Source organism: Mirounga angustirostris, unplaced genomic scaffold (assembly GCF_029215605.1).
Source record: "Mirounga angustirostris isolate CCGP_5_RB_7025 unplaced genomic scaffold, mMirAng1.0.hap1 SCAF_12, whole genome shotgun sequence".
NCBI classification, from domain to species: domain Eukaryota; kingdom Metazoa; phylum Chordata; class Mammalia; order Carnivora; family Phocidae; genus Mirounga; species Mirounga angustirostris.
The window spans coordinates 70,236,369-70,262,462 of NW_026991720.1; the positions used below are offsets into that span (position 1 = coordinate 70,236,369).

The window sequence follows — 26,094 nt, forward strand, 5'->3', positions numbered from 1 at the left end:
GTGACAGTTTTGGGATTTATAGATAGCTCTCTTTTTCCTGTATTTTCACGTGGTCTTTTCTGTTTCTGTGTGTTTGTCTGTGTCCTAATCTCTTCTTACAAAGACAACAGATATGTTAGAGCCCACCCTAGTGACCTCCTTTTAACTGTCTCTTCAAAGACCCGATCTCCAAATACAGTCACATTCTGTTAGGACTTCAACATATGAATTTTGGAGGAGCACAAGTCATCCCATAACAGGCACTTAGATTGAGATTTTAATGTTCTCCCCTGTATTTATTTTTTTTCCTGTAAGTGTCTTCCCACTGCAATTTCTTAACTTTTATGACTTAAAATTCTGTCTGATGAACAATGGTTCAAATTTTTTGATAATATTCTGTGATGTTAACTTTTTGATATTTACATCCTTCCAAATCCAAATAAACCACTCTTAAGCAAAACTGAAACTCCCTGCATTTCTACTTCCTCATTCTATCCCTTCACAGCACATCTTACACACCCTCAGAGGAGTCAGAGTATCCAGACCAGAGAACTCCACAACTTAGTTTGCTTAGTTTTTCAAAAGGATCTTACAATCTTTTGTCTCCTGGCCATCAGGAAAGGATTAAGAAAACGAAGATTAAAATCAACTGCTTCAAGTTCCTGATATAAAAAGAAGGAAGTTTTCAGGAAAATCCTGGTAAGTTACTGCATCATTAAACCTTTATATTTTCTGCCTATGGGACAGCTATTTTTTTTTAAAACTCCAGCTGTACTTTTTATATAAACACATGTGTTCCTAGATAAATGCTTGCTTGTAAAGATATTGAAAGTAATTAGAAATATAAATACATACCGACATATTTAACTGAGGCTAACTTTGTAAATGCTTCTCTAAAAAGAAATGTACCTTTAACGTGTACTCGGAGTGGTGAGAAGTTTTCCCAGATCGTGGAGGGCAGTGGGAAAAACAACGGAGAAACAATGCAAAGTTCAGGAATGGAAACATTAAAGGTCGTAAAGGAAACTGTGGTCGTGTACAATTATACAAAATTCTGTCTTCCATAACTTAAGATGTTATTAGAGGTTTTACATTTAGTCAAAGATCACACTCTCCAAAGTGTTTTTTTCTTTGTAAGAATTCCCTTCACATTCGGTTTTTTTTTTAACAGCAATCTGGTTAAAAACCGAAATGGAAACTTAACCTCAGGAAATGAAACTTAACTTGCTTGTGTGTGGTTTCATTTCGTCAGACCTGCAGAAGGGGTGTGTGTAGCCCTCCCAGACTAGCATCAGGATTCTACAGCATCTCTCCCCAGGGTCAGCTCTAAGAGTCCTGCAGAACAGAACTCCTCAGGGCATCGATACCTGGGGTGCTCCGAGGACCCCCTGAGATGAGAGTGGGTGGGCACCAGTGCTGGACCGTAAGTGCTCTGATGATTTGGTGCTTCTTGCTCGATGCTAGAGAGAGAAAACTGGAGTAGTTGCTGGAGAATGGCATTCTATAACTCCTTTGCCAATAATTAATGTTATTACCGGTAAGATCTGTGTTTATCATTGTTTCAAACAGGAAGATGAGGGCCCCTCGGAAGCCAAGAATTATGTCAAGTCAGCCTCAAAATTTGACCACACCAGTCATTTTGATCTTTACTTAGCTCCAACAATATATATGCAGATGCTCTTATGATTGATAGAGTATAAACTATTTTAAAAGTATTATTGAATGTAATAGGTTCAAATCGTTATATGTTTACACTGCTGTCATGAGCTGGAGAGGGGGGTTGAGAAACTTTTGACATTATAATAGGTCCGAGGATATTATTAAAGAGTTTAGTATATCATATTAAGACAAAGTATTGCTGATTTTTCCATTTAACAAAAAAAGGCTCCAGATTTGGGGAATAAATGTCTGTGATCTTATCTGAGGAGAGTGCTTCTGTCTCCCTGGTATCTATTGGCAGAAACTGATCAAAAAGAAGTGAGAGAAAGCTGCCGTCTATTAGGTGGCACAAAATTCCCCCTTGCAGCACAGAACACAACACACAGTGAGTCACTGGCTGTGTATAGAGGCCTGAAAGCTGTAAGAAAAAGGGATGTACTGCAGAGGGAAATCCCTGATGTGCTGCTTCATTTCTAGCATGTTAGGCCTTTAAAAAATTAAAAAATTAACTTTAAAAAAAAATTAAAAAGGGGCACCTGACTGGCTCAATCAGAAGAGCGTGCAACTCTTGATCTCTGGGTCGTGAGTTTGAGCCCCACGTTGGGTGTAGAGCTTACTAAAAATTAAAAACAAAAAACAAAAAACAAACAAACAAAAAAAACTGTAGAATGTTGGGCCTTATTGGAAATAATCACCTGTCTAAAACAAAAGAGAGAATTTGGAATCTGTCCTCCCAGTCTTTAGGAAATCCTGAGAGAGGGTACGTGGTTAAAGTACTGAAAGAGGACTCTGGCTAAGAGAAGGTATTGCAGCAGATCTGAAAAGACCGTGTCTATGGAAAGGGGTAAGGCCCTCCCCAGGAGATCAGCTCCCCGGAACACCAGCAGCAAATGAAAACAACCGTGGTGCTAAGGCTCCAGAAGAGAGGCCCAGCCCAGTATGAGAAATGACCTTATTTGGGAACTGTGAGTGACACAGCAGAAATGTTATAGGATGTTGTGAAACTGGGGTACCTAGAAGGACTGCAGGAGACACATACTTATTAAGTTTTCTTTCCTTTTGACAAAATTTCCTTTCCCTTCTTTGTGCCCAGATGATTGAAGCTAGAGTTAGCTGTGACCTAATGAGCAACACAGTAAACAAATATTCTTAGATTTCTGTCTGGGATTCAAACCAAGTGAAAGAATTGCCCTAGTGATTCAACCGCCCTAGTGAAACGAGCAAAGTCCTTTGGTCCTTTGACTCACAGACACGGCTAACTCAAGAGTTTTCAAAAATTCCTTATTTTAAACGACCCCGAGAAAATGTTATTCATTCAACAAATTTTTGTTAAGCAGCTACTCTGTGCTAGGCACTGTAAAATAGCGAACAAAACGAACAAATGTACAAAATCCTTGTCCTCATGAAGCACACAGAATAATGGGTGGGGACAGAAAAAGAAACAAGATAAATAAGTAGGAATATTTGGAATACTTTATTGTGATAAATCCTAAGTATATATATTTAAAGGAAGAAAAAAAAAGAAAGAAAGAAAGAAACCAGAGGAGGGATCAGAAATATTGGAGATGGAATAAAGTTTTCTTGCAGGCTGGCCAAGCAGGCCTCAGTGAGAAGATAGGAGATGAAAGGCCTGAGGGAAGGGAGGGAAGGGGCCCCACAGGTATCCAGGAACCTCCCGGGGAGACAAAAGGAGCTGGAGGCCAAAAGCAGTAACAACAAGGGGGCTGGACCAGCTTTAGAAAGGGAAATGAAAGTAAGATGTAATACCAGAAGGGTAGCAGGGTGCCAGGTCATGTGAGGCTTTATAGTTTATAATGAGCTAGGCTTTCACTCTGAGTCAAATGGAGAGCCACTGGAGGGACCGAACAGAGTATTGGCATGTTATTTACATTTGGACAGGGCCACTCTGGCTGCTATTTTGAGGAAGTCCCCAGCAGGATCAATAATAGCAAGAAGGAAACAAGTGAGGGAGCCACTCTTGTCATCCAGGAGAGAGGTGGGGGCTTGGACGGGTTGGTAGCAGTGGAGGTGGTGGTTGGTGGTCAGATGTGGGATGTGTTTTGAAGAGACCACATCCCTACAGGATTTGTTCCACATTGAATGTGGAATGTGGGAGGAAAGAGAATGCCTGCAACATATATTGGACATTTATCTAATTTATTAAAAGTATTTAAATATAGGAAGAGATGCCCTCTCCGTGGAGGATGTTCTTTTCGTTATTCTTTCAAATCTTCTATATGTTTGAAATTTTTCACAATGGAAAGTTAGTGGGAAAATCTGTCTCATAAACATTTCCTAAGCAATGGTCCAATCAATTGCATTTTAATTTTCTGTGATATCATTTTTTTTTTTTAATGTAACAGATCCTCAACAAAAGGCAAAACTGGAAAAGGACCAAATCTGTTCTGCCTACATCTTTACTTCCTCATACACAGATGTTTTCCAGGACATGACTCTTGCAAATTTTCAAGAAAAGACAACTAATCTAACAGCTTGAGATCAAAGCACCTCATAAAGACTTATTTCAGGTTGCTGATATAAACAGGAAGTTTTCAGAAAAGCCCTGGTAAGTTTCTAATCATTAGAGATACCTGCTTCATCAACTTGCTTTAAAAGTTTTCTTTAAAAACACATTCTAAAAACTAAAGCAGAATTTTGAAAGTGAATATATTTTCAAGTGTACATGAACTACTTCTAATGAAACAATTCTAAAAAGAATGAGAAATCTTGCTGTTTTCACGTTTATCTATCACTAGCTGTAACTTACACTGACTGTAGAATTCTTTAAAAAGTGGGTGGCTCAGTCAGTTGGATGTCAAACTCTTGATTTCAGCTCAGATCGTGATCTCAGGGGTAGAGTCATGCTCTGCACTCAGCAGGGAGTCTGTTTCTCTCATTCTCTCCCTCTGCCCCTCCCCTACCTCCCTCTCTTTCAAATGAATATATAAATCTTAAAAAGAAAAAAAAAGGAAACCTTCCAGCAACTGTGGTGCAGAGTGTTTCTAGATTTGGAACACTCTGGAGATGAGGCTAGAAAGACCTAACCAAGACAACACTGGTTCTATTCCCACATTCTTATACAATTAAAACAGGTTGGTTGAGGGCGCCTGGGTGGCTCAGTTGGTTAAGCGACTGCCTTCGGCTCAGGTCATGATCCTGGAGTCCCAGGATCGAGTCCCACATCGGGCTCCCTGCTCGGCAGGGAGCCTGCTTCTCCCTCTGACCCTACCCCCTCTCATGTGCTCTTTGTCTCTCTCATTCTCTCTGTCTCAAATAAATAAATAAAATCTTAAAAAAAAAAAAAAAACAGGTTGGTTGAGAGGAGACACATTTGATCGTGATATTATTTTCCTGATCATGACCCCTTCCCCTTTATTTACACTGTGTAGCTTCTTGCCAAACATAAATGTCCCTCGTGTTTAAAAAATATGCCAACACTCCAGGATGTAAATCTAATCAAAGAATGTTCATGAAAGGCCTTTGAACAGTGAAACACATTAAATTCTAGATAAATATTCACAAATCGTCACCCAAAACAAGGTTGAAGACACTGATTGGGCCACAGAGTTACACCAAAGCATTATTAAAATGTTTTTGCCCAAATCCTGGTCACCTTGAATTAAATACATAGTTCCAGCCAAATATGGATCATAGATTAAGATGCTTGTATAACTGACAGAGTGGAAAATTCATGTGACGGTGTTACCAAATATATAGTAACCTCAAATCATTATGTATCTTCTCAGTTCCCATCAAAGCAGTGAGCAGCTGAGAAATGTTTTGATGTTATAAAGAGTCTTCATCTTTGAACAATGGGGGAACCTGTGAGATAGAGATAAAAAGACAGATTTGGGGAGGACAAATGCCATTCCAATTTGAGAAGAGTGCTCCCATCGTCCTGTGGTTCCTAACAGAATTCAAACAATAAAGGAGAAAATGAGGGGGATGCTGTCTCCCTGGGAGGTAGCACAAAGACAAGCCCTCCCACCATCCCCACATTAAACACACACACACACAAACACACACACACATCTCTGAGCATCTAGTAGCTGATAAGCAGGAAACCCTTCATATGTTGCTTCTTGGAGAGTGCTGGAGTCTAGTGGAATTACTGTAATCACTGGCCAAATCAGAAGCGAAAAACTACAGCTTTTCCTTATAATATTTGGGGTGCCCAGAGGACAAGGTGAGAGAGGACTCTGACTAAGAGAAGATATTGCCACAGACCTGGACAGAGCAAGTCTGTGGAGAGTGATGAGAACATCTCCAGAGGAGATGCCCAGAGATGTGTGGATCTCCTCTCCAGAGCAAGAGGTATGGACAGTCCATTCAGAGAACAGAAACTAAAATAGAATGTATGGACCTAGTAACAGAAGAAAAGTCAAGAAGCAGGATAGTGGTAGATATGGTTTTAAGAGCTTGGGGAAGCTCTCTTCTGATTGCTTTAATTTCCCAGTTACAATAGGAAGCAGGGTTACAGTGGAAAATGACAACGGTGAGGAGGTGTTGGAGATTTGATGAGAGAGGAAAATGTGTGTCAAGCTAGTTACAAAGGAGAGGCAGTGAGGAGATGCAGGGACAGGGGGACAGGAGTGAGAGAGTAATAGAATCTAGAATCAGTAAGTTATAGGTCTTGGTGTTAAAGAAATATTAGAATTTGAGCACTAAAGGCAATGAGTCTAGGGGTGCCTGGGTGGCTCAGTTAGTCAAGCATCTGACTCTTGATTTCAGTTCAGGTCATGATTTCAGGGTCGTGAGATCCAGCCCCATGTGGGGCTCCCCGCTAGGCAGGGAGTCTGGTTGAGATTCTCTCTCTTGCTCTCCCTCTCCCTCTGCTCCTCCCTGCTCCCTCTATCTCTCTCTGTCAAATAAATAAAATCTTTTTTTTTTTTAAATAAATAAAGGTAGTGAGTCTAAGGGGCAGGAGATCCTGGTGAGAGGGAGATATTTGAATCTGAGATGCTGGAAGGCTGGTAGCCACTGGTGATTCTATTAGTTTCCTAGGGCTGCTGTAACAAAGTACCACAAACTGTCTGGCTTAAACCACAGAAATATATTGTCTTATAGTTCTGGGGGCTGGAGTTCTTCAAGATCAAGATGTTGGCGGGGTCGGTTCCTTCTGTGGGCTCCTTTAGTTTCTGGTGGTTTGCTGGCAACCTCTGGCATTCCTTGGCTTAGCGATCACCCCCCAATCTCTGCCTTCTTCCACACGTGGCATTCTCACTGTGTATGTGCCTCTGTGGCTAAATTCCCCCTTCCTATAAAGATACCAGTCATACTGAATTAGGGCCCACTCTAACAGCTTCATGTTAACATCTGCAACGACCCTATGTCCAAAAAGGTCACATTCCAAGGTACTGGGGCTAGAACTTCGTCACATCAACTAAACTTGGCAGGAGGTGATCATTAAGCAAGAGAGTTTATTTGGGATCAAAGAGTTGCAATTTGGAGTACACAGATTTGGGTAACAACCCAAATAGTGTCCCACTAAGCAAAAGTCAGGGATTTTTCAGACAAAAAGGGAACGCCTGTATACATGCTTACAAAGAATTTTTGATTGGTGTTGGTGGCAGAAAACTAATCTTGACTGAATATAATTGATTGCTGCGGCTATCACTAAGCAAAACCTCTTGCTAGCAAGTAGCAAATTGTAAGTGTTAGGACTGAGTCCTTGGAATATTTTCCATCTGGCACAGTTTAAAAGTTCATGGTTCAACCAGTGAGGACATGTGTAAGGCCCATCTCCTTAATGGCCTCCTGACTCCATCTTAAACCCCTTGACATAAGTGACCCCATTTCAACCTATCACAAACACATGAGTTTGTGGGGGGAGTCACAATTCAACCCATAACAGTTTGCGATAAGGTCAATAGTGTGACCATAACAGTGGAACTGGGGCGAGGTCGAGATCATTGGACGAGAGGCAGTCAAGAGGGAGAAAGGCCAGTGTATTGAAGGATCATCTAGGTGTCTATGGAACCACCAAAAATTGTGATGAGAATAGCGTCTGAAGCCATGAGTACCTCTTCCCCTCAGCTGCCTACAGAAAGGGGGTCAAAATATATTAAAAGATATAAAAAGCAAGTATTCAGCAAATTTTTAAGGTACGAGACATTTTAAGACTAAATTTAAAAATAATACATCAGTCATTTTTTTATCCAGCCTTTTCTCCAAAGTGACTTCAAAAAATCTTTCATTAGGAATATGCTTATTAATAATTGTTTATCCTATTGGTTCCATATAGTGCTTGTAAAGAGGTAAGGCAGAATCTCTCCCTTCAGTCTTACCCGAAATGACACTTAGGGACTCTGCAGAGGAGACAGGAGGATCAGGGATGAGGCTCCAGTCTCCTGGGTTCGAAGAGTCATCTCCTGGTCAGTAATTCCCTCTGCCCAGGAATTCTTTTTGGCAGGGCCAGCACCTGGCTCTGGGGGCAGAAGCAGGGACAGCCCACTGCGGAGCACCACCACACCCATTTCCTTGGACCCACTAGATAGGCCCTTGGAAATCCCTCCAGGTAGACTATTCCTTATTCCCTTCACTCTGTCCCGCAGACTTGCTCCCTCTACCTTCCTCCTACCCTACTCCAGAAGCTCCACTTTAACTTCACCTGCACAGTGTCCCCACTTTCTTCCTAGTGACACTCCTCCCCTCCTCACAGATCCCAATCCTTTGCCCCTTACTGTGTCTTACACAAAGCACTATCGCAGTTTGTCATGATAAACTGTTTTGAATATATGTGTGTATGGTTCTTCTTTCTTTTTAAAATTTTCTCCACTGGACTCTAAGTCTTATGAAAGAACTTCATATCTCTTTTAGTCACCACTAGTTCTCTTGAGCATGATGTCTAATACGTGCTCAATAAATATTTGTCGAGTGAATAAACAAATGATATTTATCTCTGGTTGCAATATGTATGCTAATTCTAAGACCTCTTCCATCTACACTGTAAGTGAATGGAATCGATAATCCGAAATATGTTTATAATGTTCATTGTGCCAGTTGCTTAATTCTGCTAATTGGCTCAGGACTAGGTGTGTCCTGCAGAATGAAGCCAAAGTGACTAAGAGGATTCAGGATACTAAGGCACTAGGAAAAGTTTTATACAAGCAAGCAGAAGCTGCTATGCCCAGCGGTAGCATGCCTATAGACAGGGTAAATTATTCTAAAGTGTCTATGGTATTCACACCATAAATGACTGGCATGGTTTCTTCTCTGGCTAACACAAGGCTATAGGCTGAGGCCTCAGTTTAGCTCATCCTTCACATACAACCTCAAGAAGACCTTCTGGAAAAGCTTCTGCAAGAAACCCCAAACACAGATGGGTCAAATTTACAATTTAGCTAGACTTTGTGACTTATTATATAAAAACCTAGGATCTATAAATCTTTCATTTAAAATGATCTTTTTAAAAAAATAAATAAATAAATAAATAAAATAAAATGATCTTTTTTAAACTGGGATCTGTAAATCTTTCATTTAAAAAATTACAAATCTTTTTAAATGTTTGTCTTTTCTCTTTATAGTTTAATATTTTTGTTTGTTTGATACTTAATACTTTTAATCTACTTATCCTCATAATATTTTCACCTTCTTGTTTTTCCTTATTTAAACCATCCTATTGATTCCCTTTTTAATTCTGATTCACTAGGTTGGGGGTGGGACCTGAGAATTTACATTTTTACCATGCTTCCAAGTAGTGCTAATGATGCTGATCTGGAGACTACATTTTGAGAACGAACGGCTCTCACCTCATCTGCACAAGAGAATGTCACTGACAGATTTTAAAAAGTACTATGCTTGAACTCTACTCCCACACACTCAACCAATTAAATTATCAGAATGTGGAGTCCCAGGTGATTCTAATGCTCAGCCCAAGTTGAGAATCCCTGCTCTAGGGTGTTCCAGGATATTCAGTTCTTGCAATTCAGCCAAGTCCCACAATTATGTGGGACCTTCACTAGTCTCACATCAATAACTTTGGCTGAAATTGTTTTTTTTTATTTTAGTTTAATTACAGTATAATTTTAATTCCAGTATACTTAACATACAGTGTTATATTAGTTTCAGGTATATACTATAGTGATTCAACAATTCTGTACATTACTCAGTGCTCATCATGATAAGTGTACTTTTCATTCCCATCACCTACTTCACCCATCCCACCTCCCACCTCCCCTCTAGTAACCATCAGTTTGTTCTCTGTAGTTAAAATTCTGTTTTTTGGGTTTGTCTCTTTTTTCCTTGTTCTTTTGCTTTGTTTCTTAAATTCCACATATGGGTGAAATCATATTGTATTTGTTTTTCTTTGATTTATCTCACTTAGCATTATACACTATCCCCTCTAGATTTATCCATGTTGTTGCAAATGGCAAGATCTCATTCCTTTTTATGACTGAGTAATATTTCATTGTGTGTATATACCACATCTTCTTTATCCATTCAACTATCAATGGACACTTGGATTGCTTCCATAATTTGGCTATTATAAATAATACTGCAATAAACATAGAGGTGCATATATTTTTTCAAATTAGTGTTACCATATTCTTTAGGTAAATACTCAGTAGTGGAATTACTGGATAATATAGTAGTTTTAATTTTTAATTTTTTGAGGAACCTCCATACTATTTTCCAGAGTAGCTGCACCAGTTTGCATTCCCACCAGCATTGTAAGAGGGTTCCCCTTTTTCCACATCCTGACCTGTTTCTTGGGTTGTTTTAACCATTCTGACAGGTGTGAGGAGATACCTCATTGTAGTTTTGGTTCCTATTTGCTGGTGATCAGTGATGTTGAGCATCTTTTCATGTGTCTGTTGGTCATCTGGATGTCTTCTTTGGAAAAATGTCTATTCATGTCTTCTGCCCGTTTTTAACTGATTAATTTTTTCACTGTTGAGTTCTGGAAGTTCTTTATATGTTTTGGGTACTAACCTTTCATCAGATAGTCTTCTCCCATTCAGTAGGTTGTCTTTTAGTTTTGTTGATTGTTTCCTTCACTGTGTGGAAGATGAAGTCCCAATAGTTTATTTTTGCTTTTTTTCCTTTGCTGCAGGAGACATATCTAGAAAGAAGTTGCTACAGCTGATATCAAAGAGATTACTGCCTGTGTTCTCCTCCAGGATTTTTTGTGGTTTCAGGTCTCACATTTAGGTCTTTAATCCATTTTGAATTTATTTTTGTTCAGTGTAAGAAAGTGGTCCAATTTCATTCTTTTGCATATGGCTGTCCAGTTTTCCCAACACCATTTGTTTAAGAGACTTTTTCCCACTGGATAGTCTTTCCTGCTTTGTTGAAGATTAATTGACCATATAGTTGTGGGTTCATTTCTGGGTTTTCCATTCTGTTCCACTGATCTATGTGTTTATTTTTGTGCCAGTACCATTACTGTTTTGATCACTATAGCTTTGTAATATAACTTGAAGTCCAGAATTGTGATGCCTCCAGCTTTGCTTTTCTTTTACAAGGTTTCTTTGACTGTTTGGGGTCTTTTGTGGTTCCATACAAATTTCAGGATTGTTCGTTCTAGTTCTGTGAAAAATGCTGTTAGTATTTTCATAGGGATTACATTAAATGTGTAGATTTCTTTGGGTATTATAGACATTTTAACAATCTTTGTTTTTCCAATCCATGAGCATGGAATGTCTTTCCATTTCTTTGTATCACCTTCAGTTTCTTTCATCAGTATTTTATACTTTTCAGAGTACAAGTTTTTCACCTCTTTGGTTAGGTTTATTACTAGGTATCTTACTGTTTTTGGTGTAAATGGGATTGATTCCTTAATTTCTCTTTCTGCTGCTTCATTATTGCTGTATAGAAATGCAACAGATTTCTGTACTTTGATTTTGTATCCTACAACTCTACTGAATTTGTTTATCAGTTCTAGCAGTTTTCTGGTGGAGTCTTTTAGGTTTTCTATATAGAGTATCATGTCATCTGCAAATAGTGAAAGTCTTACTTCTTTCTTAAGATTTGAATCCCTTTTACTTCTTTGTGTTGTCTGATTGCTGTGGCTAGGACTTCCAGTACTATGTTAAATAACAGTGGTGAGCGTGGACATCCCTGTCTTGTTCCTGACTTTGGAGGAAAAACTCTCAGTTTTTCCCCATTGAGGATGGTATTAGTTGTGGGTTTCTCATATATGGTCTTTATTATGTTGAGGTATGTTCCCTCAAAACCTACTTTGTTGAGAGTTTTTTTATCATGAATGGATGTTGTACATTGTCAAGTGCTTTTTTTGCATCCATTGAAATGATCATATGGTTCTTATCCATTCCTTTCTTTTGTTGCAGGGGGAGGAAGGAGGGGTAGAGGGAAAGAGAGAATTTTAAGCAGGCTCCATGCCCAGCTGAGAGCTCTATGCAGGGCTGGATCTCACAACCCTGAGATCATGACCTGAGCCAAAATCAAGAGTCAGACACTTAACTGACTGAGCCACACAGGTGCCCCAGGTATCCATTCTTTTATTAATGTGATGTATCATGCTGATTGATTTGCAAATATTGAACTACCTTGCAACCCAGGAATAAATATCACTTGATCATGGTGAATTATTTGGGTCCTTTTTGTTTTCTTTTTGATAAGTCTGGCCAGAGGTTTATTTTATTTATTAATTTTATTAATTTTTTCAAAGAACCAGCTCCTGGTTTCATTGATCTGTTCTATTGTGTTTTTTGTTTCTATAACATTTATTTCTGCTCTAATCTTTATTATGTCTTTCCTTCTGGGGCTTTAGGCTTTTTTTGTTGTTCTTCTTCTAGCTCCTTTAGATGTAAGATTAGGTTGTTTATTTTGAGATTTTTCTTGCTTTTTGAGACAAGCCTGTAGTGCTATTATTTCCCTCTTAGGACCACTTTTGCTACATCTCAAAGGTTTTGGACTATTGTGTTTTCACTTTCATTTGTTCCCATGTATTTTTTAATTTCTTCTTTGATTTCCTGATTAACCCATTCATTGTTTAGTAGCATGTTATTTAACCTCCAGGTATGTGTGATCTTTCCAATTTTTTTCTTGTGGTTGACTTCTAGTTTCATAGTGCTGTGGTCAGAAAAGGTGCATCGTATGATGTGAATCTTTTTGTATTTGTTGAGGCCTGTTTTGTGACCTAATATGTGATCTATTCTGGAGAATGTTGTGTGTACACTTGAAAAAAATGTGTGTTCTGCTGTTTTAGGTTGATTCCTGGGATACTTAGGATGATTTGATAATTATCCAGTTGTGTTCATGGGATGTGACAAACCTAGATCCTCCTATTCTGCTGCCATCTTCCTCTTCTTTCTCATTAGAGTTTTGATTTTCATTTCCCTGATGATGATGAGCATCTTTTCGTGTGTCTGTTGGCCATCTGTATGTCTTCTTTGGAGAAATGTCTATTCATGTCTTCTGCCCATTTTTATTTTTTATTTTTTATTTTTTTTAAAGATTTTATTTATTTATTTTGACAGAGAGAGAGACAGCAAGAGAGGGAACACAAGCAGGGGGGAATGGAAGAGGGTGAGGCAGGCTTCCCGCCGAGCAGAGAGTCCGATGTGGGGCTCGATCCCAGGACCCTGGGATCATGACCTGAGCCGAAGGCAGACGCTTAATGACTGAGCCACCCAGGCGCCCCCCCATTTTTAATTAGATTATTTGTTTTTTTGGTAATGAGTTGTATTAAGTTCTTTATATGTTTTAAATATGAACCCTTTATCAGATATGTCATTTGCAAATATCTTCTCTCATTCAGTAGGTTATCTTTTAATTTTGTTGATTGTTTCTTTTGCTGTGCAGAGGCTTTTTATTTTGAAGAAGTCCCAATAGTTTGTTTTTGCTTTTGTTTCACTTGCTTCAGCAGACATATCTAGAAAAATGTTGCTACATAGGCTGAATGGGTTTTAACAAAGTTAAAAACTCATATTATTTTCCTTATCTAATTTCAGTCAGGCCAGGCCAGTTTGAACTACAGCTAACTCTTTTGGTACCTCTGAGAGCCACAAGAATTAGCAAACCAAATTGATTATCCTGACATTTTGCTGCCACATCTCTTTCCACCTTGGTGGCCTAACAGCTTGAATTCCAAAAGACAGTGGGTGATGAGGTAACTGGTTGCTTCATCACTATGTAACAGAGATGGTCATCTTCCTAGTTGAGAAAGGAGGTTCCTGTTCCCCAACCCACCTCCACTTACCCAGTTTTTTTTTTTTTAAGTTTTCTTTAATTAATCTCTACACCCAATCTGGGGCTCAAACTCACAATCTGGAGATCAAGAGTCACACACTCTCCCAACTGAGCCAGCCAGGCACCCCTCCCCCCACTTACCCAGTTTTATATTTTAAAGTTTATTTGCAATATTCAGCTATGGGAACCAATGCCTGTGGTACTTAAGATTCTGGGTTTAAGTTACAAAAACCCAACCTTCACCAAGTTAAGCCTAAACAGGAAAATTACTATGTGAATAAAGGTATATGTCACCCTAGTTAGCAGCTACTGCTCATTTCACAATCACAATTATAATCATCTAGGGAATAAGGGCACTAATTGGGACTATAAAACATTAAGAATAAGTACCAAGTAGTTTTAAAAGTCAGCCTTGAACAATATTTTATATATGTTGTTTATATCAAATTACATACATAATTGAATATGTGATTTCCATGATAAAGTATAATACTAAAATACTTATTGTATTACTTTTTCCAAGGAAGAAAATTGCAAGTTGACATGAGTGAACAAGTAAATCTACCTGAAATTATCAACGACTGGACCAAAGAGCATGTGAAACAATGGGTAACAAAAGACCTTAAGATTGATGAAAAATATGGGCAGATTCTGCTCACTGAAGAAGTAACTGGATTAGTCCTGCAGGAATTAACTGAGAATGACCTTAGAGAAATGGGACTACCCCGGGGTCCAGCACTGTTGATAAAACGTAAATATAACAGATTGAATAACAGTTCCTCTGAAAGTAACAATCAGGATTCTGGACAATTGGATCATACAAAACCCTCCAAAAAACAACACCCAAAAAAGCCACAAAAGACAAAAAAGGAAGAGGAAAAATCAGTGTTATCCAATATTGATCATGATCTCAGAGAGACCAGAGATACCAAAGAACAAGAATCGATTCTTATGAAAGAAGATGCATTAAATGAAGGAGCGACCACTGAAGACCAAAATGAGGATAGGCTAGAAACTGAACAGATGACTTGTATGCCATATCCTTTTGATCAGTTCCATAACAGCCAACGTTACATAGAACATAGTATTCTACAACCTGAAACTGGCCCACTCAATCTCATAGACCCAATACATGAGTTCAAAGCCCTCACAAATACAGAAGCAGCCACAGAAAAGGACATTAAGATGAAATTTAGCAATGAAGTCTTCCGATTTGCATCAGCTTGTATGAATTCACGCACCAATGGCACTATCCATTTTGGAGTCAAGGACAGACCCCACGGACAAATTGTTGGTGTGAAAGTCACCAGTAAGGATGCCTTCATTGACCACTTTAATATAATGATCAGACAATACTTTGAAGAAAATGATATCAATGAAGCGAAGAAGTGCATTCGGGAGCCAAGGTTTGTGGAAGTCCTACTGCAGAACAATACACCATCTGACAGATTTGTCATTGAAGTAGATGTTATTCCAAAACATTCTGTATGTGAAGAAAAACATTTCTTAATTAAGATGCAAAGTTGTAAAAATGAAACATGGAAACCAAACCAAGATTTTTCACTGTTTGTGAGAGATGGGCCCAGCTCTAAGGATGTCCTGGCCAATGTCAAACAACGGGAAGTAGCTCACAAAAATTTTTTACAAAATCTTAAGTCAGTAGTAGCATCTAGAAAAGTGGCTGAAGAAGAATATGAAATGAAGGCAAATAAGAAGGAGAGTGAAGGACAAAAGCTGGTTAAACTTCTCATAGGCAACCGAGACTCACTGGATAATTCATACTACAGCTGGTACATTCTTGTAACAAATAAATGCCATCCAAATCAAACGAAGAACTTAGATTTTCTAAAGGAAATGAAATGGTTTGCTGTGCTGGAATTTGATCCTGAATCTGTGAGCAAGGGGGTGGTCAAAGCTTACAAAAAAAGCCGAGTAGCAAATCTTCACTTTCCAAATCAGTTTGAAGAAAAGACAAATAACATAAGGGAGAAAATTTCTAGTTTGAATCTTTATGAGCAGACCAGCTGGATCTTCTGCAATGGCAGGTCAGACTTGAAAAATGAGAGCCATAAGCCTCTAGAACCAAATTTATGGCACAGAGAAAGAGCTTCTGAAGTCAGGAAGTTGATTTTATTTCTCACGGATGAAAATATAATGACAAGAGGGAAATTTTTGGTAGTGTTTCTATTACTCTCTCCAGTGGAAAGCCCAGGAGATCCCCTCATTGAAACTTTCTTTGCTTTCTACCAAGCTCTCAAAGGAATGGAAAATATATTGTGTATTTGTGCAAACCCACAGATTTATCAACGATGGAAAGATCTGCTACAAACAAGACTGACAACAGCAGATGAATTAACAAACCACAGTATTTCCACTTTAAAGTTAGAACTGATAAACAGTACTATCCTTAAACTAAAACCAGTGACTCAGTCATCAAGAAGATTTTTGCCCTCCCATGGACTTTCTTCGGTTATCTTAGAGAAAAAGGAAGAAGATATCCTGACTGCACTAGAAATCCTCTGTGAAAATGAGTGTAAAGACACAGACATAGAGAAAGACAAAACTAAATTCCAAGAATTTAAGACATCAAAAGAGGAACACTTTTATCGAGGTGGCAAAGTATCCTGGTGGAACTTCTATTTTTCTTCTGAAAACTATTCTTCAGCTTTTGTCAAAAGGGATATTTATGAAAAGCTTAAAGATCTGATACAGTGCTGGGCAGACTCTCCTAAACCAGCATTTGCAAAAATTATCAATCTTTATCACCATCCAGGCTGTGGGGGTACTACATTGGCTATGAATGTTCTCTGGGACCTAAAGAAGAATTTTAGATGTGCTGTGTTAAAAAACAAAACAACTGATTTTGGAGAAATTGTAGAACAAGTGACCAAATTGATTACCTATAAAGCAACCAGCCATGAAGATTACTTTCCTGTTCTTCTCCTTGTAGATGATTTTGAAGACCAGGAAAACGTTTATGTCCTGCAGAATGCCATCGATTCCATTTTAGCAGACAAGGGTTTGAGATATGAAAGAACACTGGTTATTATCTTAAACTGCATGAGATCCCAGAATCCTGATGAAACTGCAAAATTAGCAGACAGTGTTGCCCTAACCTACCAACTTTCTCCCAAGGAACAAAGAGCTTTTGAGGCCAAACTGGAAGAAATTGAAAAGCAACACAAGAACTGTGAAAACTTTTATTCCTTCATGATCTTGAAGACCAATTTTAATGATATGTATATAAAAAAGGTAGTCCAGAATATCCTAAAAGGACAGAATGTGGACAGCAAGGAAGGACAACTCATTTCTTTCCTGGCTCTACTCAACTCTTATGTCACTGATTCTACAATCTCAGTATCACACTGTGAAATATTTTTGGGAATCATATACACTAGTACCCCCTGGGAACCCGAAAGCCTAGACCACAAGATGGGAGCCTATTCTACACTTCTAATAAACACGGAAGTCGCAGAATATGGGAGATACACAGGTGTGCGCATCATTCACCCTTTGATTGCCATCTTCTGTCTGAAAGAACTGGAAAAAAGCTATAACTTGAATACGTGTCAAATTGCACTGAAGATCTTAAAGGAGGATTTATTCTATGTTTCTGGAATAGGAAGAGAAAAATTTCGACATGACGTGGAAACTCTTCTGCTTACAAGACAGCGCAAAGAGTACGGGGATGAAACAGACACTTTGTTTGCTCCATTAATCGAAGCTTTACAGAACGAAGAAATTGAAATGGTCTTGACCGCCGGGACTCATCGATTCCCACAAAATGCGTTCATTTGTCAGGCCTTAGCAAGATATTTCTACATTAAAGAGAAGAATTTCAGCAATGCTCTGGATTGGGCAAACCAGGCCAAAAAGAGAGCACCTAAAAATTCCTATATCTCAGATACACTTGGTCAAGTCTACAAAAGTCAAATCAAATGGTGGTTGGATGAAAAGAAAAAAGCCAAGGATATTACAGTTAATGATCTAAAATACCTCCTGGAAGCCGCTGAAAACGCCTCAAAAGCTTTTAAAAAATCCCAAGAACAAGCCGAGAGGAAAGCCTATGAAACGGAGGCCTGGGCACCACAGAAGTTGCAAAGAAAATACGACACATACAACACGTCCGGTTTCCTGGGTGAAATAGAAGTTGGTCTTTACACTATTCAGATTCTCCAGCTCATGCCCTGTTTCCTCAAAGAAAATGAATTATCTAAAAGAGATATGGTAGACTTTTTATCAGGAAAGGGGATGATTCCCACAAATCCAAAATGTGAATATTATTTGGCTCTTAGCAATTTCACATCCTACTTAGAAAATTTACAATCAGATTTGAAAAGGTGCTTTGACTTTTTTACTGATTATATTGTTCTTTTGAAAATGAGAAACACCCAAAAAGAAACAGTAGAAATCTCATTAAAAAAGAAAATCACTCGTTGTTTCAAGAAATATGGGGAACTTTTCTGCTCTTTGGATTTGGGTTTGCTACAAAGCAAAGAGAGTCAGTTACTCCAAGAGGAGAATTGCAGGAAAGGTCTAGAAGCTTTGAGAGCAGATAGGTTTTCTGGACTCCTGGAATATCTTAATCCAAATTACAAAGAGGCTGCAACCAACATGGAAAATATAGTGAGCAAGTATCTTTTCCTACTGAAGCAAAACCCAAATAAGCTGACAAAGGAGAAACTAAATTTCATTTTAGCCAACATTATTCTTAATTGTCTAAAACCCCACTCCAAGCACATCCAACCGCTTAGCATGCTGAAAAAACAGCTCCGAGAAGTGTTGCAATCCGTAGGACCAACTCATCAATATCCAGACCCTTATTTTTTGGCCTGCCTTCTGTTCTGGCCAGAAAATCAAGAACTAGATGAAGAGTCCAAACTCATGGAAAAGTATGTTTCATCTTTAAACAGAACCTTCAAAAGGCAGTACAGGAGCATGTGCAGGTCCACGCAGGCAAGCACCCTGTTTTATCTGGGGAAGAAGAAGGGGCTCCACAGTCTTATTTGCAAGGCCGAGATAGAGCAATACGTTGATAAAGCACAAAATATAAATTCCCTCTTGCCGAGTGGAGACGCGTGGAAAAAAAAAGAAGTCAAAGACCTCCTGTGTCGTCTAACTGGTCAGGCGGAAGGCAAGCTGATCTCTATGGAATATGGAACAGAGAAAAAAATTAAAATACCAGTGATACCTGTTCATTCGGGTCCACTCAGAAGTGGTGGGAACATAGAAAGAGTGTCCTTCTACCTAGGATTTTCCATTGAAGGCCCCCAAGCATATGACATAGAAATAATTTAAGAAGCTACATTAACTTTAATATGTTTATTCATAATCTATGATTTTATTCCCTCTCTCTATTCCCTTGGCATTTGGATAACATTATTGGCTTACCTGTAAATCACCGATTTTGCTTTTGTGTCCCTGAATGATTTATAAGGTTTTTGAGGGCATGAAATGTGTCTACACACAGAGTTTGGCACACAGTAGAGTTGATTGCTCAGTGTTTTAAAATGCATTTTCAGACTAACATATTCAGTTGGTATCTGCTGGTCACATCATAACTGATTATAGATCAATAAAATCTGTTATGAATATTCTGAATTGTGAATTATTTAGTCACTGTGAAAGCAGAGATTTAAATAAGATGAAGACGGAAGGAAAAGGCCCTCCTCAGTTTTTGGAAATCAAACTGAGGAAGCCAGACCCGTGTGCCACTTACCTCATCTTGGTATCAATAAAAATGTATGGAAGGTAAATATTTTGTTCTCTTCCTCCATCCACCCCTCCACCTATACACAAACATACACAATGCCTTGGACTCCTTACCCTTCTCCCAACTCCTTGCTTCAGGAGGGGGAAGAGAGCAGAAAACAAAACAGTCACAAGCCTGGACTCCCTCTGCCCTCTCCCTCCCATTTCCAGATACATCTCTTTCTTTGGCCATTCTTGCTTCCCATCAATGTGGTCTTATCTCCACCTGTTCTTTAGAGCCCATCTCTCCTGTCTTCTGTTTTCCGCTGCCCTCTTTTCCCTTTTTATTTCTCAACTTGTGCTATGTGCATGCTCTTCTCTCTATCAAATATTCCCTTATTTTCATCCTTTCACACTTTCCATATGGCTCTTCTGCTTTGTCCATCACAACTCAGTTTGAATCAGCTCCACCAGAAAATTTTCCCTGGCCCTTATAACCTATGCCTGACTTCCTAAGATGACTTCCTTGTGGCAGTATGCGTTCCCAACTTTCCAGTGCCAGGAATGCCATCCCAGAACCTTGTCCCTTAGACTTACACGAGCCAGAACAGCCTCGAGCTTGGATTTTAAAGAGATATCCATTGCCTATAAAGCGAAACACATGTTAATGTAGATTAAGTCAAATACTTAATAAATAGATGTTTATTTACCTACTTCTTCATATCTCCTTATAAGTAACTTAAGTATTTCAGATTTCAAATGCAATTCCTCCTGTCATCGAGATGTCTATTCCCTATCAGGGTTCTTCTCACCAGTATTTCTATGAATCTCTGGGGAATGCTCCCGTGGTCCATGAACATGTCTCTGTTGTTGGAAGCCACATCTACTGCTGCTCTCGCTCCAAACTGCTGCCTCCCTCTTCCACGGCCCACCTGTCCATCTGGTAGCAGCCTGTCGCACATGGCCACACCCCCTGGACACAGGCCCAACCCTTAAACCTTCACAACTCAGCTAAGACTGGGCTACAACATTTAGCAAGACTAAACTAACAGCTTGACATAAAAGAAAAAGGTTACAATAAAAGGAGGAAAAATTGTTAAATATCCCTGTTATTCATGAATATCCTCCTAGTTCACAGGCCCAGCTCCTCTACAAGGTTTTTTAGGGAGCTTCTCTCTTCTCAGCCCCCTTTCAACAGCCACGTCATAGGATGGCCCTTGCTCAGCTCTCCCACATGAGACAACCCCTAAACAGGAATCATTGACTTAGAGATTAGGCTACCAACCTTCTGAGGTCTCCAGAAAGAATTATATTTTTTCTGAAAAGAACTATAGTATGCAGAGATGTCACCCACACACATGGGGGACAGAGTTTTACATGATTATATAGAGAAGTTTAACTCTCTATTTCAGAATAGATTATTTGCTTTACCCTTCTAGAATCAAAGAGCCCATTAAAATGTTTTCCCCAAAATAAATGCCTAGTCTTCCTTCAAAGGTGAATTTGTGTTCTACCTATAGAAAATCATGAAAATTTATAGTAGCCTTAAGTTCCAGTTTACCCCATATCTATCGTCTATGTTTCAAATATACTGGGATCCAAGTTCTGCTCAGGGAAGTCCACTGAAAAATAAAAACAATAACTTTTAGCATATTCTTTTATTTAAACATCCTCCTTTTTTCTCTCTCTCTCTCTCTTTTTTCCAAGTTGCCATCAGGGAAAACTGAGTGTAAAAATAAAAAAAAAATGTTGGGTTGAGCACTTATCAGTTTGTGATACTGTGTGTTTCCTCAGCTCCCTACCTGTGAGGACTCCGTGCCCTCATGTCATCTCCTGCCTGTTCAGGGTTCCACCTAGTTCATAAATCGCTAGCCCTACCCACATAGGTAAATTACCTCACCACTAGTAGCAACGCAACAAATGATTACCCAGTAGGTCTTATCACTTGGAAGGATGATTCCAAGACAGCCACTGATGAACCAAGACCGCCAACGGGAAAAGCTCATACTTAGAAAGTAGACAGGCTTTCAAAGCAAACCTCATGGTGCCAGTCATTTCTCAAGTCAGTGTATACAGGTGCCTCAGAACCTGATTTCTCATTTGTTTGTTTGTTTTTTACAGTTGATACAGATACATTTAATTAAAGGGAAGCAGAATTTTATTATTTTTTAAATATTTATCCATTTATTTTAGAGAGAGAACATGTAAGTGGGGGGAGGGGCAGAGGGAAAGGAAGAGAGAGAATCTCAAGCAGACTCCCCACTGAGTGTGGAGCCTGCCGTGGGGCTCAACCTCAAGACCTCGAGATCATGACCTGAGCTGAAGTCAAGAGTCAGCTGCTCAACCGACTGAGCCACCCAGGTGCCCCAAAGTGAAACAAAATTTTAAACAAGGTAAAGAAAATTCTGAGTTATAAACTTAAAAACTATGTTTAGGCCCCTGGATTTATATCTATTTTTGCTATGAATTTGTCATTGATCTAAGACAAGTTATCTGCTGTTTTTCATTTCAGTATACCAATTTACAAGTTTATCTTACTGGGGTTTTATGAAAATTTCATAAGGATTTCAGGTTATATTTTTTTCAATAGGTGTGCTTATATTTGTATTTCTACATACAATAAAAATGACCAATAAGAAAAATGAAAAGTAGGGGTGCCTGCGTGGCTCAGTCGTTAAGCGTCTGCCTTCAGCTCAGGTCATGATCCCAGGGTCCTGGGATCGAGCCCCACATCGGGCTCCCTGCTCAGCGGGAAGCCTGCTTCTCCTTCTCCTACTCCCCCTGCTTGTGTTCCTGCTCTTGCTATCTCTCTTTCTCTGTCAAGTAAATAAGTAAAATCTTTTTTAAAAATGTAAAAAAATAAAATAATTAATTAAATTTAATTTAAAAAGAAAAAGGAAAAGGAAAGATAATGATGAGTTAAACTAACCCAGTACTTGGAACTTAATTCAAACTTGAATTGAATGAAGTTAAGTCATTTGTACTTTTCATATACAATTAAACAAGCATATCTTTCCCCTCCTCTAGAAGACAACTGTTTCTCAAACCATGGGGAGGTGTTGTTTCACATCCCTCCATTTTTCTTATTTGCAGTGTCCTTATTTTGTGTGTGTATTATTTTATCTTATTTTATCATTTGATCATACATACTTTTTTCATCATGATAAGTGTACTCTTAAATCTCCATCCCCTATTTCCCCCATTCCCCCACCCACTTCCCCTCCCCTCTGGTAACTATCAGTTTGTTCCCTAGAGTTAAGAGTCTGTTTCTTGGTTTGTCTCTCTCTCTTCCTCTCTTTTTCCTTTGTTCAGTTGTTTTGTTTCCTGGTTTCCTCATTTGTAAGATGAGGAAAATAAACTTTGTTTGCAAGCATCTGATGAGGATTAAATTGGATAGCATAAGTCACATGTCTGGCACTTATTAGGAGGCAAATTAAACACTTTTATTAAAATAATTCACATACCATAGAATTCTCCCATTTAAAGTATACAATTCAATGGTTTTTAGTATATTCTCATTGTACAGCCATCAGCACAACCAATTTTAGATCATTCTCATCACCCCCAGAGAAACCCTATACCCAGTAGCAATCACCATCCACCCCTCCTCCAGCCCTTGGCAACCACTAATCTTCTCTCTATCTCTATGGATTTGCCTATTTTGGACATTTCATATAAATGGAGTCATATAATATGTAGTAATAATTTTTTGTATGTGTGAATGGCTTCTTTAACTTTGCATAATGTTTTCAAGGTTCATCCATGTTGTATCACGTGTCAGTACTTCATTTCTTTTTACTGTCAAATGAAATTCCATTGTGTGGATATATGACATTTTGTTTATCCAGTCACGAAAGGCCATTTATTTTTATGAAACACTAAATGAGTGAGGCTTTATTGATCTAAGATGGGTACATTTTACCAAGTTTGCATTATTTCTTTCCCTTTTTTTTTTTCCTTTGAGAGAGAGAGAGCAGGGGGGAGGGGCAGGGGAAGACGGAGAGAGAATCTTAAGCAGGCTCCATGCCCAACACGGAGCCCAACTCAGGACTTGATCTCACAACCCTGAGATCACAACCTGAGCCGAAACCAAGAGTTGGATGCTTAATTGACTAAGCCCCCCAGGGGCCCCAGGCCATCTTGAATTTAAATACTAGCCATCTTTGTCACTCTGCGTCAGTCTTTGTTTAAAGGAGCTTATCCAAAGACACTCTAATTCGAGCCCTTGCCCCTAATCATACAACCTGGGTATTCTCACACTGTATTGTTTATCTCTTTTCCAATATTCATCTTCACAAGTAGGTACATTGCAGGATATCAGTTTATATAATTTTAAATAAAAACATTTCCCCAATAGTTGAAAAACTGTCACACTGGGAAAAAGGAACTGAATAGTTAGATGAAAACAGAACAAAAAACAAAAAAACCCATAGTTCATTCCTCAGACCCAAGTCAAGCATGAACTGAAAAAAAATTATATCCCAGATGTTTCTTCGGACTATTTAAAATGTTTTATTTTTTCATCCTTATTTGAGAGAGAAAATACTATTCCTGAGTGTCAAATACGTATGAGTGATCTGAGCGGCAGAATGTCTTTAAACATGGTTGGCTTACACTGAGCACTGTGAAGCCACATTACACTATCTCATGAGGGGCTGATAAATGCTGACCCTTCAGATCGCCAAATCCCTTGGGGTACAATCATTCCGCTTTCCAGTATTAGCAATGCTTTTTGTATTTCCTCAGAACATAAGACTTGATAAACAAAGACATTGGGTTAGAGAAAATTAAATTTACATTAAGCTAGGTATCACTCTGAAGGGATTACTGGTATATTAGTTGGGAAACACCTATCGTATGAAATACACAACCAGTGTAGGATTTATAATCATGTGAATAGTACTAAAGTTACCAGACTCTTAACAAACAGAAATGTAACAAGCAGGAAGAAATTTTTAAAGAGAAGTCAAAGGTCACAGTTTTCTGCTTAAAGCTGAATAACCCTTGGGTAATTAAAGCATACTGATATGCTCTGGCTCTAACTAATCTTTTTTTTTTTTTAACATTCTGTGAAATAGAGACTCTGTTGTCCGAACATGACTTGCCCTTGTGGGAAAGTTGGGCCTTCTAAGATGGACAGTTGGCAATGTTGTATCTGATTCTCACAGGGCACAAGCCAGTTCCTAAAGGGAGTCAGCTCCTCAAGGAACCTCATGTGTCCAAAGACTGAAGGTATGTCCTGGCCATAAATAGCTACAGGAAAATACAGTCGTAGAAAAGTGGAAAGCAGCATTACAAGTAAGTCATGACACACAATTTATAGTTCCATCTAGAAAGTATAATCAGTAATAGCTAGAAAATAAATAGGCAATATCCATGCGGTCTGCTATTATTTAAAAAGTATCAACGGTGTACAAAGGAACAATATCTGCTTGGTAGGATACAATATCCATATGTGACCCTCATAACATCACTTTACCTTGTTCTTTCAACCAATTGTATTGTATAGTCACAGCAGGTTTATGTGTGACTGCCAAAAATGGGAATAACTCAAATGTCTAATCTAATAATAATCACAATGACATTATGTTGGACAAAAGAAACCAGCCACAGAAGAATTCATACTATATGCTTCCATGTATATGCACACCTGGAAACTAACCTATGGAGAAAAAAAATCAAAAGAGTGGTTTCCTCTGCAGGGGGTTAGTAGTAACTGGGGAGTGACATGCTATCACAGAAATGTTCTATATCTAGATTGGGGCATGGGTTACTCCAGTTTGTCAAGCCATTTGTCATAATTTTACATTTAATAAGCATGACTCCAATTTTACCTCAGGGGAGGTATAGCTAAAACAGGAGTAGAAGAATAAAAAAAGAGAGAGGGATAACAGAATATTAATAGCTTTGAAACTGGGTGATATATACAAGGGGGTTCATCATGCTATTTTCTTTCCTTTGCTTATATTTGAAATTTTCCAAAGAAAAGGGTTTTAAAATTATGCTGTAAAAGTCTATTTAATGATGTAAGAACAATTGAAGCTATATTATGCTGAGTAAAAATCTCAATATTGAATGGCCCATGCTTCTACTATTGGGTGAATATTTGCCTACTCATAAAAAACTGGGAGATTTTATACTAAAGTGTTAATAATTTTGAATGGGGAATGGGATCCAGGTGTCTTATGTTTTTCATTCTTTCTAGTTGTTTCTGATTTTTTTTAATTGAACACATATTAGTTTTTTTAATTAGAAAAATATACCATAAATGTTAGTTAAAAGAAATAACCAAGAATATAGGCTAAGAGGTTTCTTGGTATTATAATTTGGCAATACTTCCTTCATCAAAGAGAAAGAGGAACATGATAAAATGCAAAACCTTTGATGGCTCTGTCTCCAAGATAAATTTCATATAAAAACAAGAGAAAGGAATAAAAGCAAGAGATATTCTACAAGGTCTTTCTAGGTCATAAAAAAAAATTTCTGTGCTTGCTATTCTATAATTTTGTAATAAGGAAACATATTATAAAATTATAATTTTATAATAAGGAAACACCTCCTTACACCAGCCCCTCCCCCCAAAAGACCATAAATGAAATAAAAGAAAAA

The 26,094-nt window shown here is 38.4% G+C and overlaps 1 protein-coding gene across 5 annotated transcripts; it reads left to right on the forward strand.

Moving 5' to 3' along the window:
• Window positions 1-466: 466 nt before the first annotated feature.
• Window positions 467-19,550, forward strand: SAMD9L (sterile alpha motif domain containing 9 like). Of its 5 annotated transcripts, none has more exons than XM_054505293.1 (4): window positions 467-678; window positions 4,002-4,204; window positions 11,931-12,089; window positions 14,318-19,550. In XM_054505293.1, the coding sequence occupies exon 4, from the start codon at window positions 14,338-14,340 to the stop codon at window positions 19,090-19,092; it is 4,755 nt and encodes a 1,584-aa protein (XP_054361268.1). In that variant the 5' UTR covers window positions 467-678; window positions 4,002-4,204; window positions 11,931-12,089; window positions 14,318-14,337; the 3' UTR covers window positions 19,093-19,550. The 5 variants fall into 5 exon arrangements, with proteins under 5 accessions (XP_054361268.1, XP_064431337.1, XP_064431338.1 ...); XM_064575267.1 differs by lacking the exon at window positions 11,931-12,089 and adding an exon at window positions 1,151-1,516 and having other exon boundaries at window positions 468-678; XM_064575268.1 differs by lacking the exon at window positions 11,931-12,089 and adding an exon at window positions 1,151-1,402 and having other exon boundaries at window positions 468-678.
• Window positions 19,551-26,094: the final 6,544 nt, after the last annotated feature.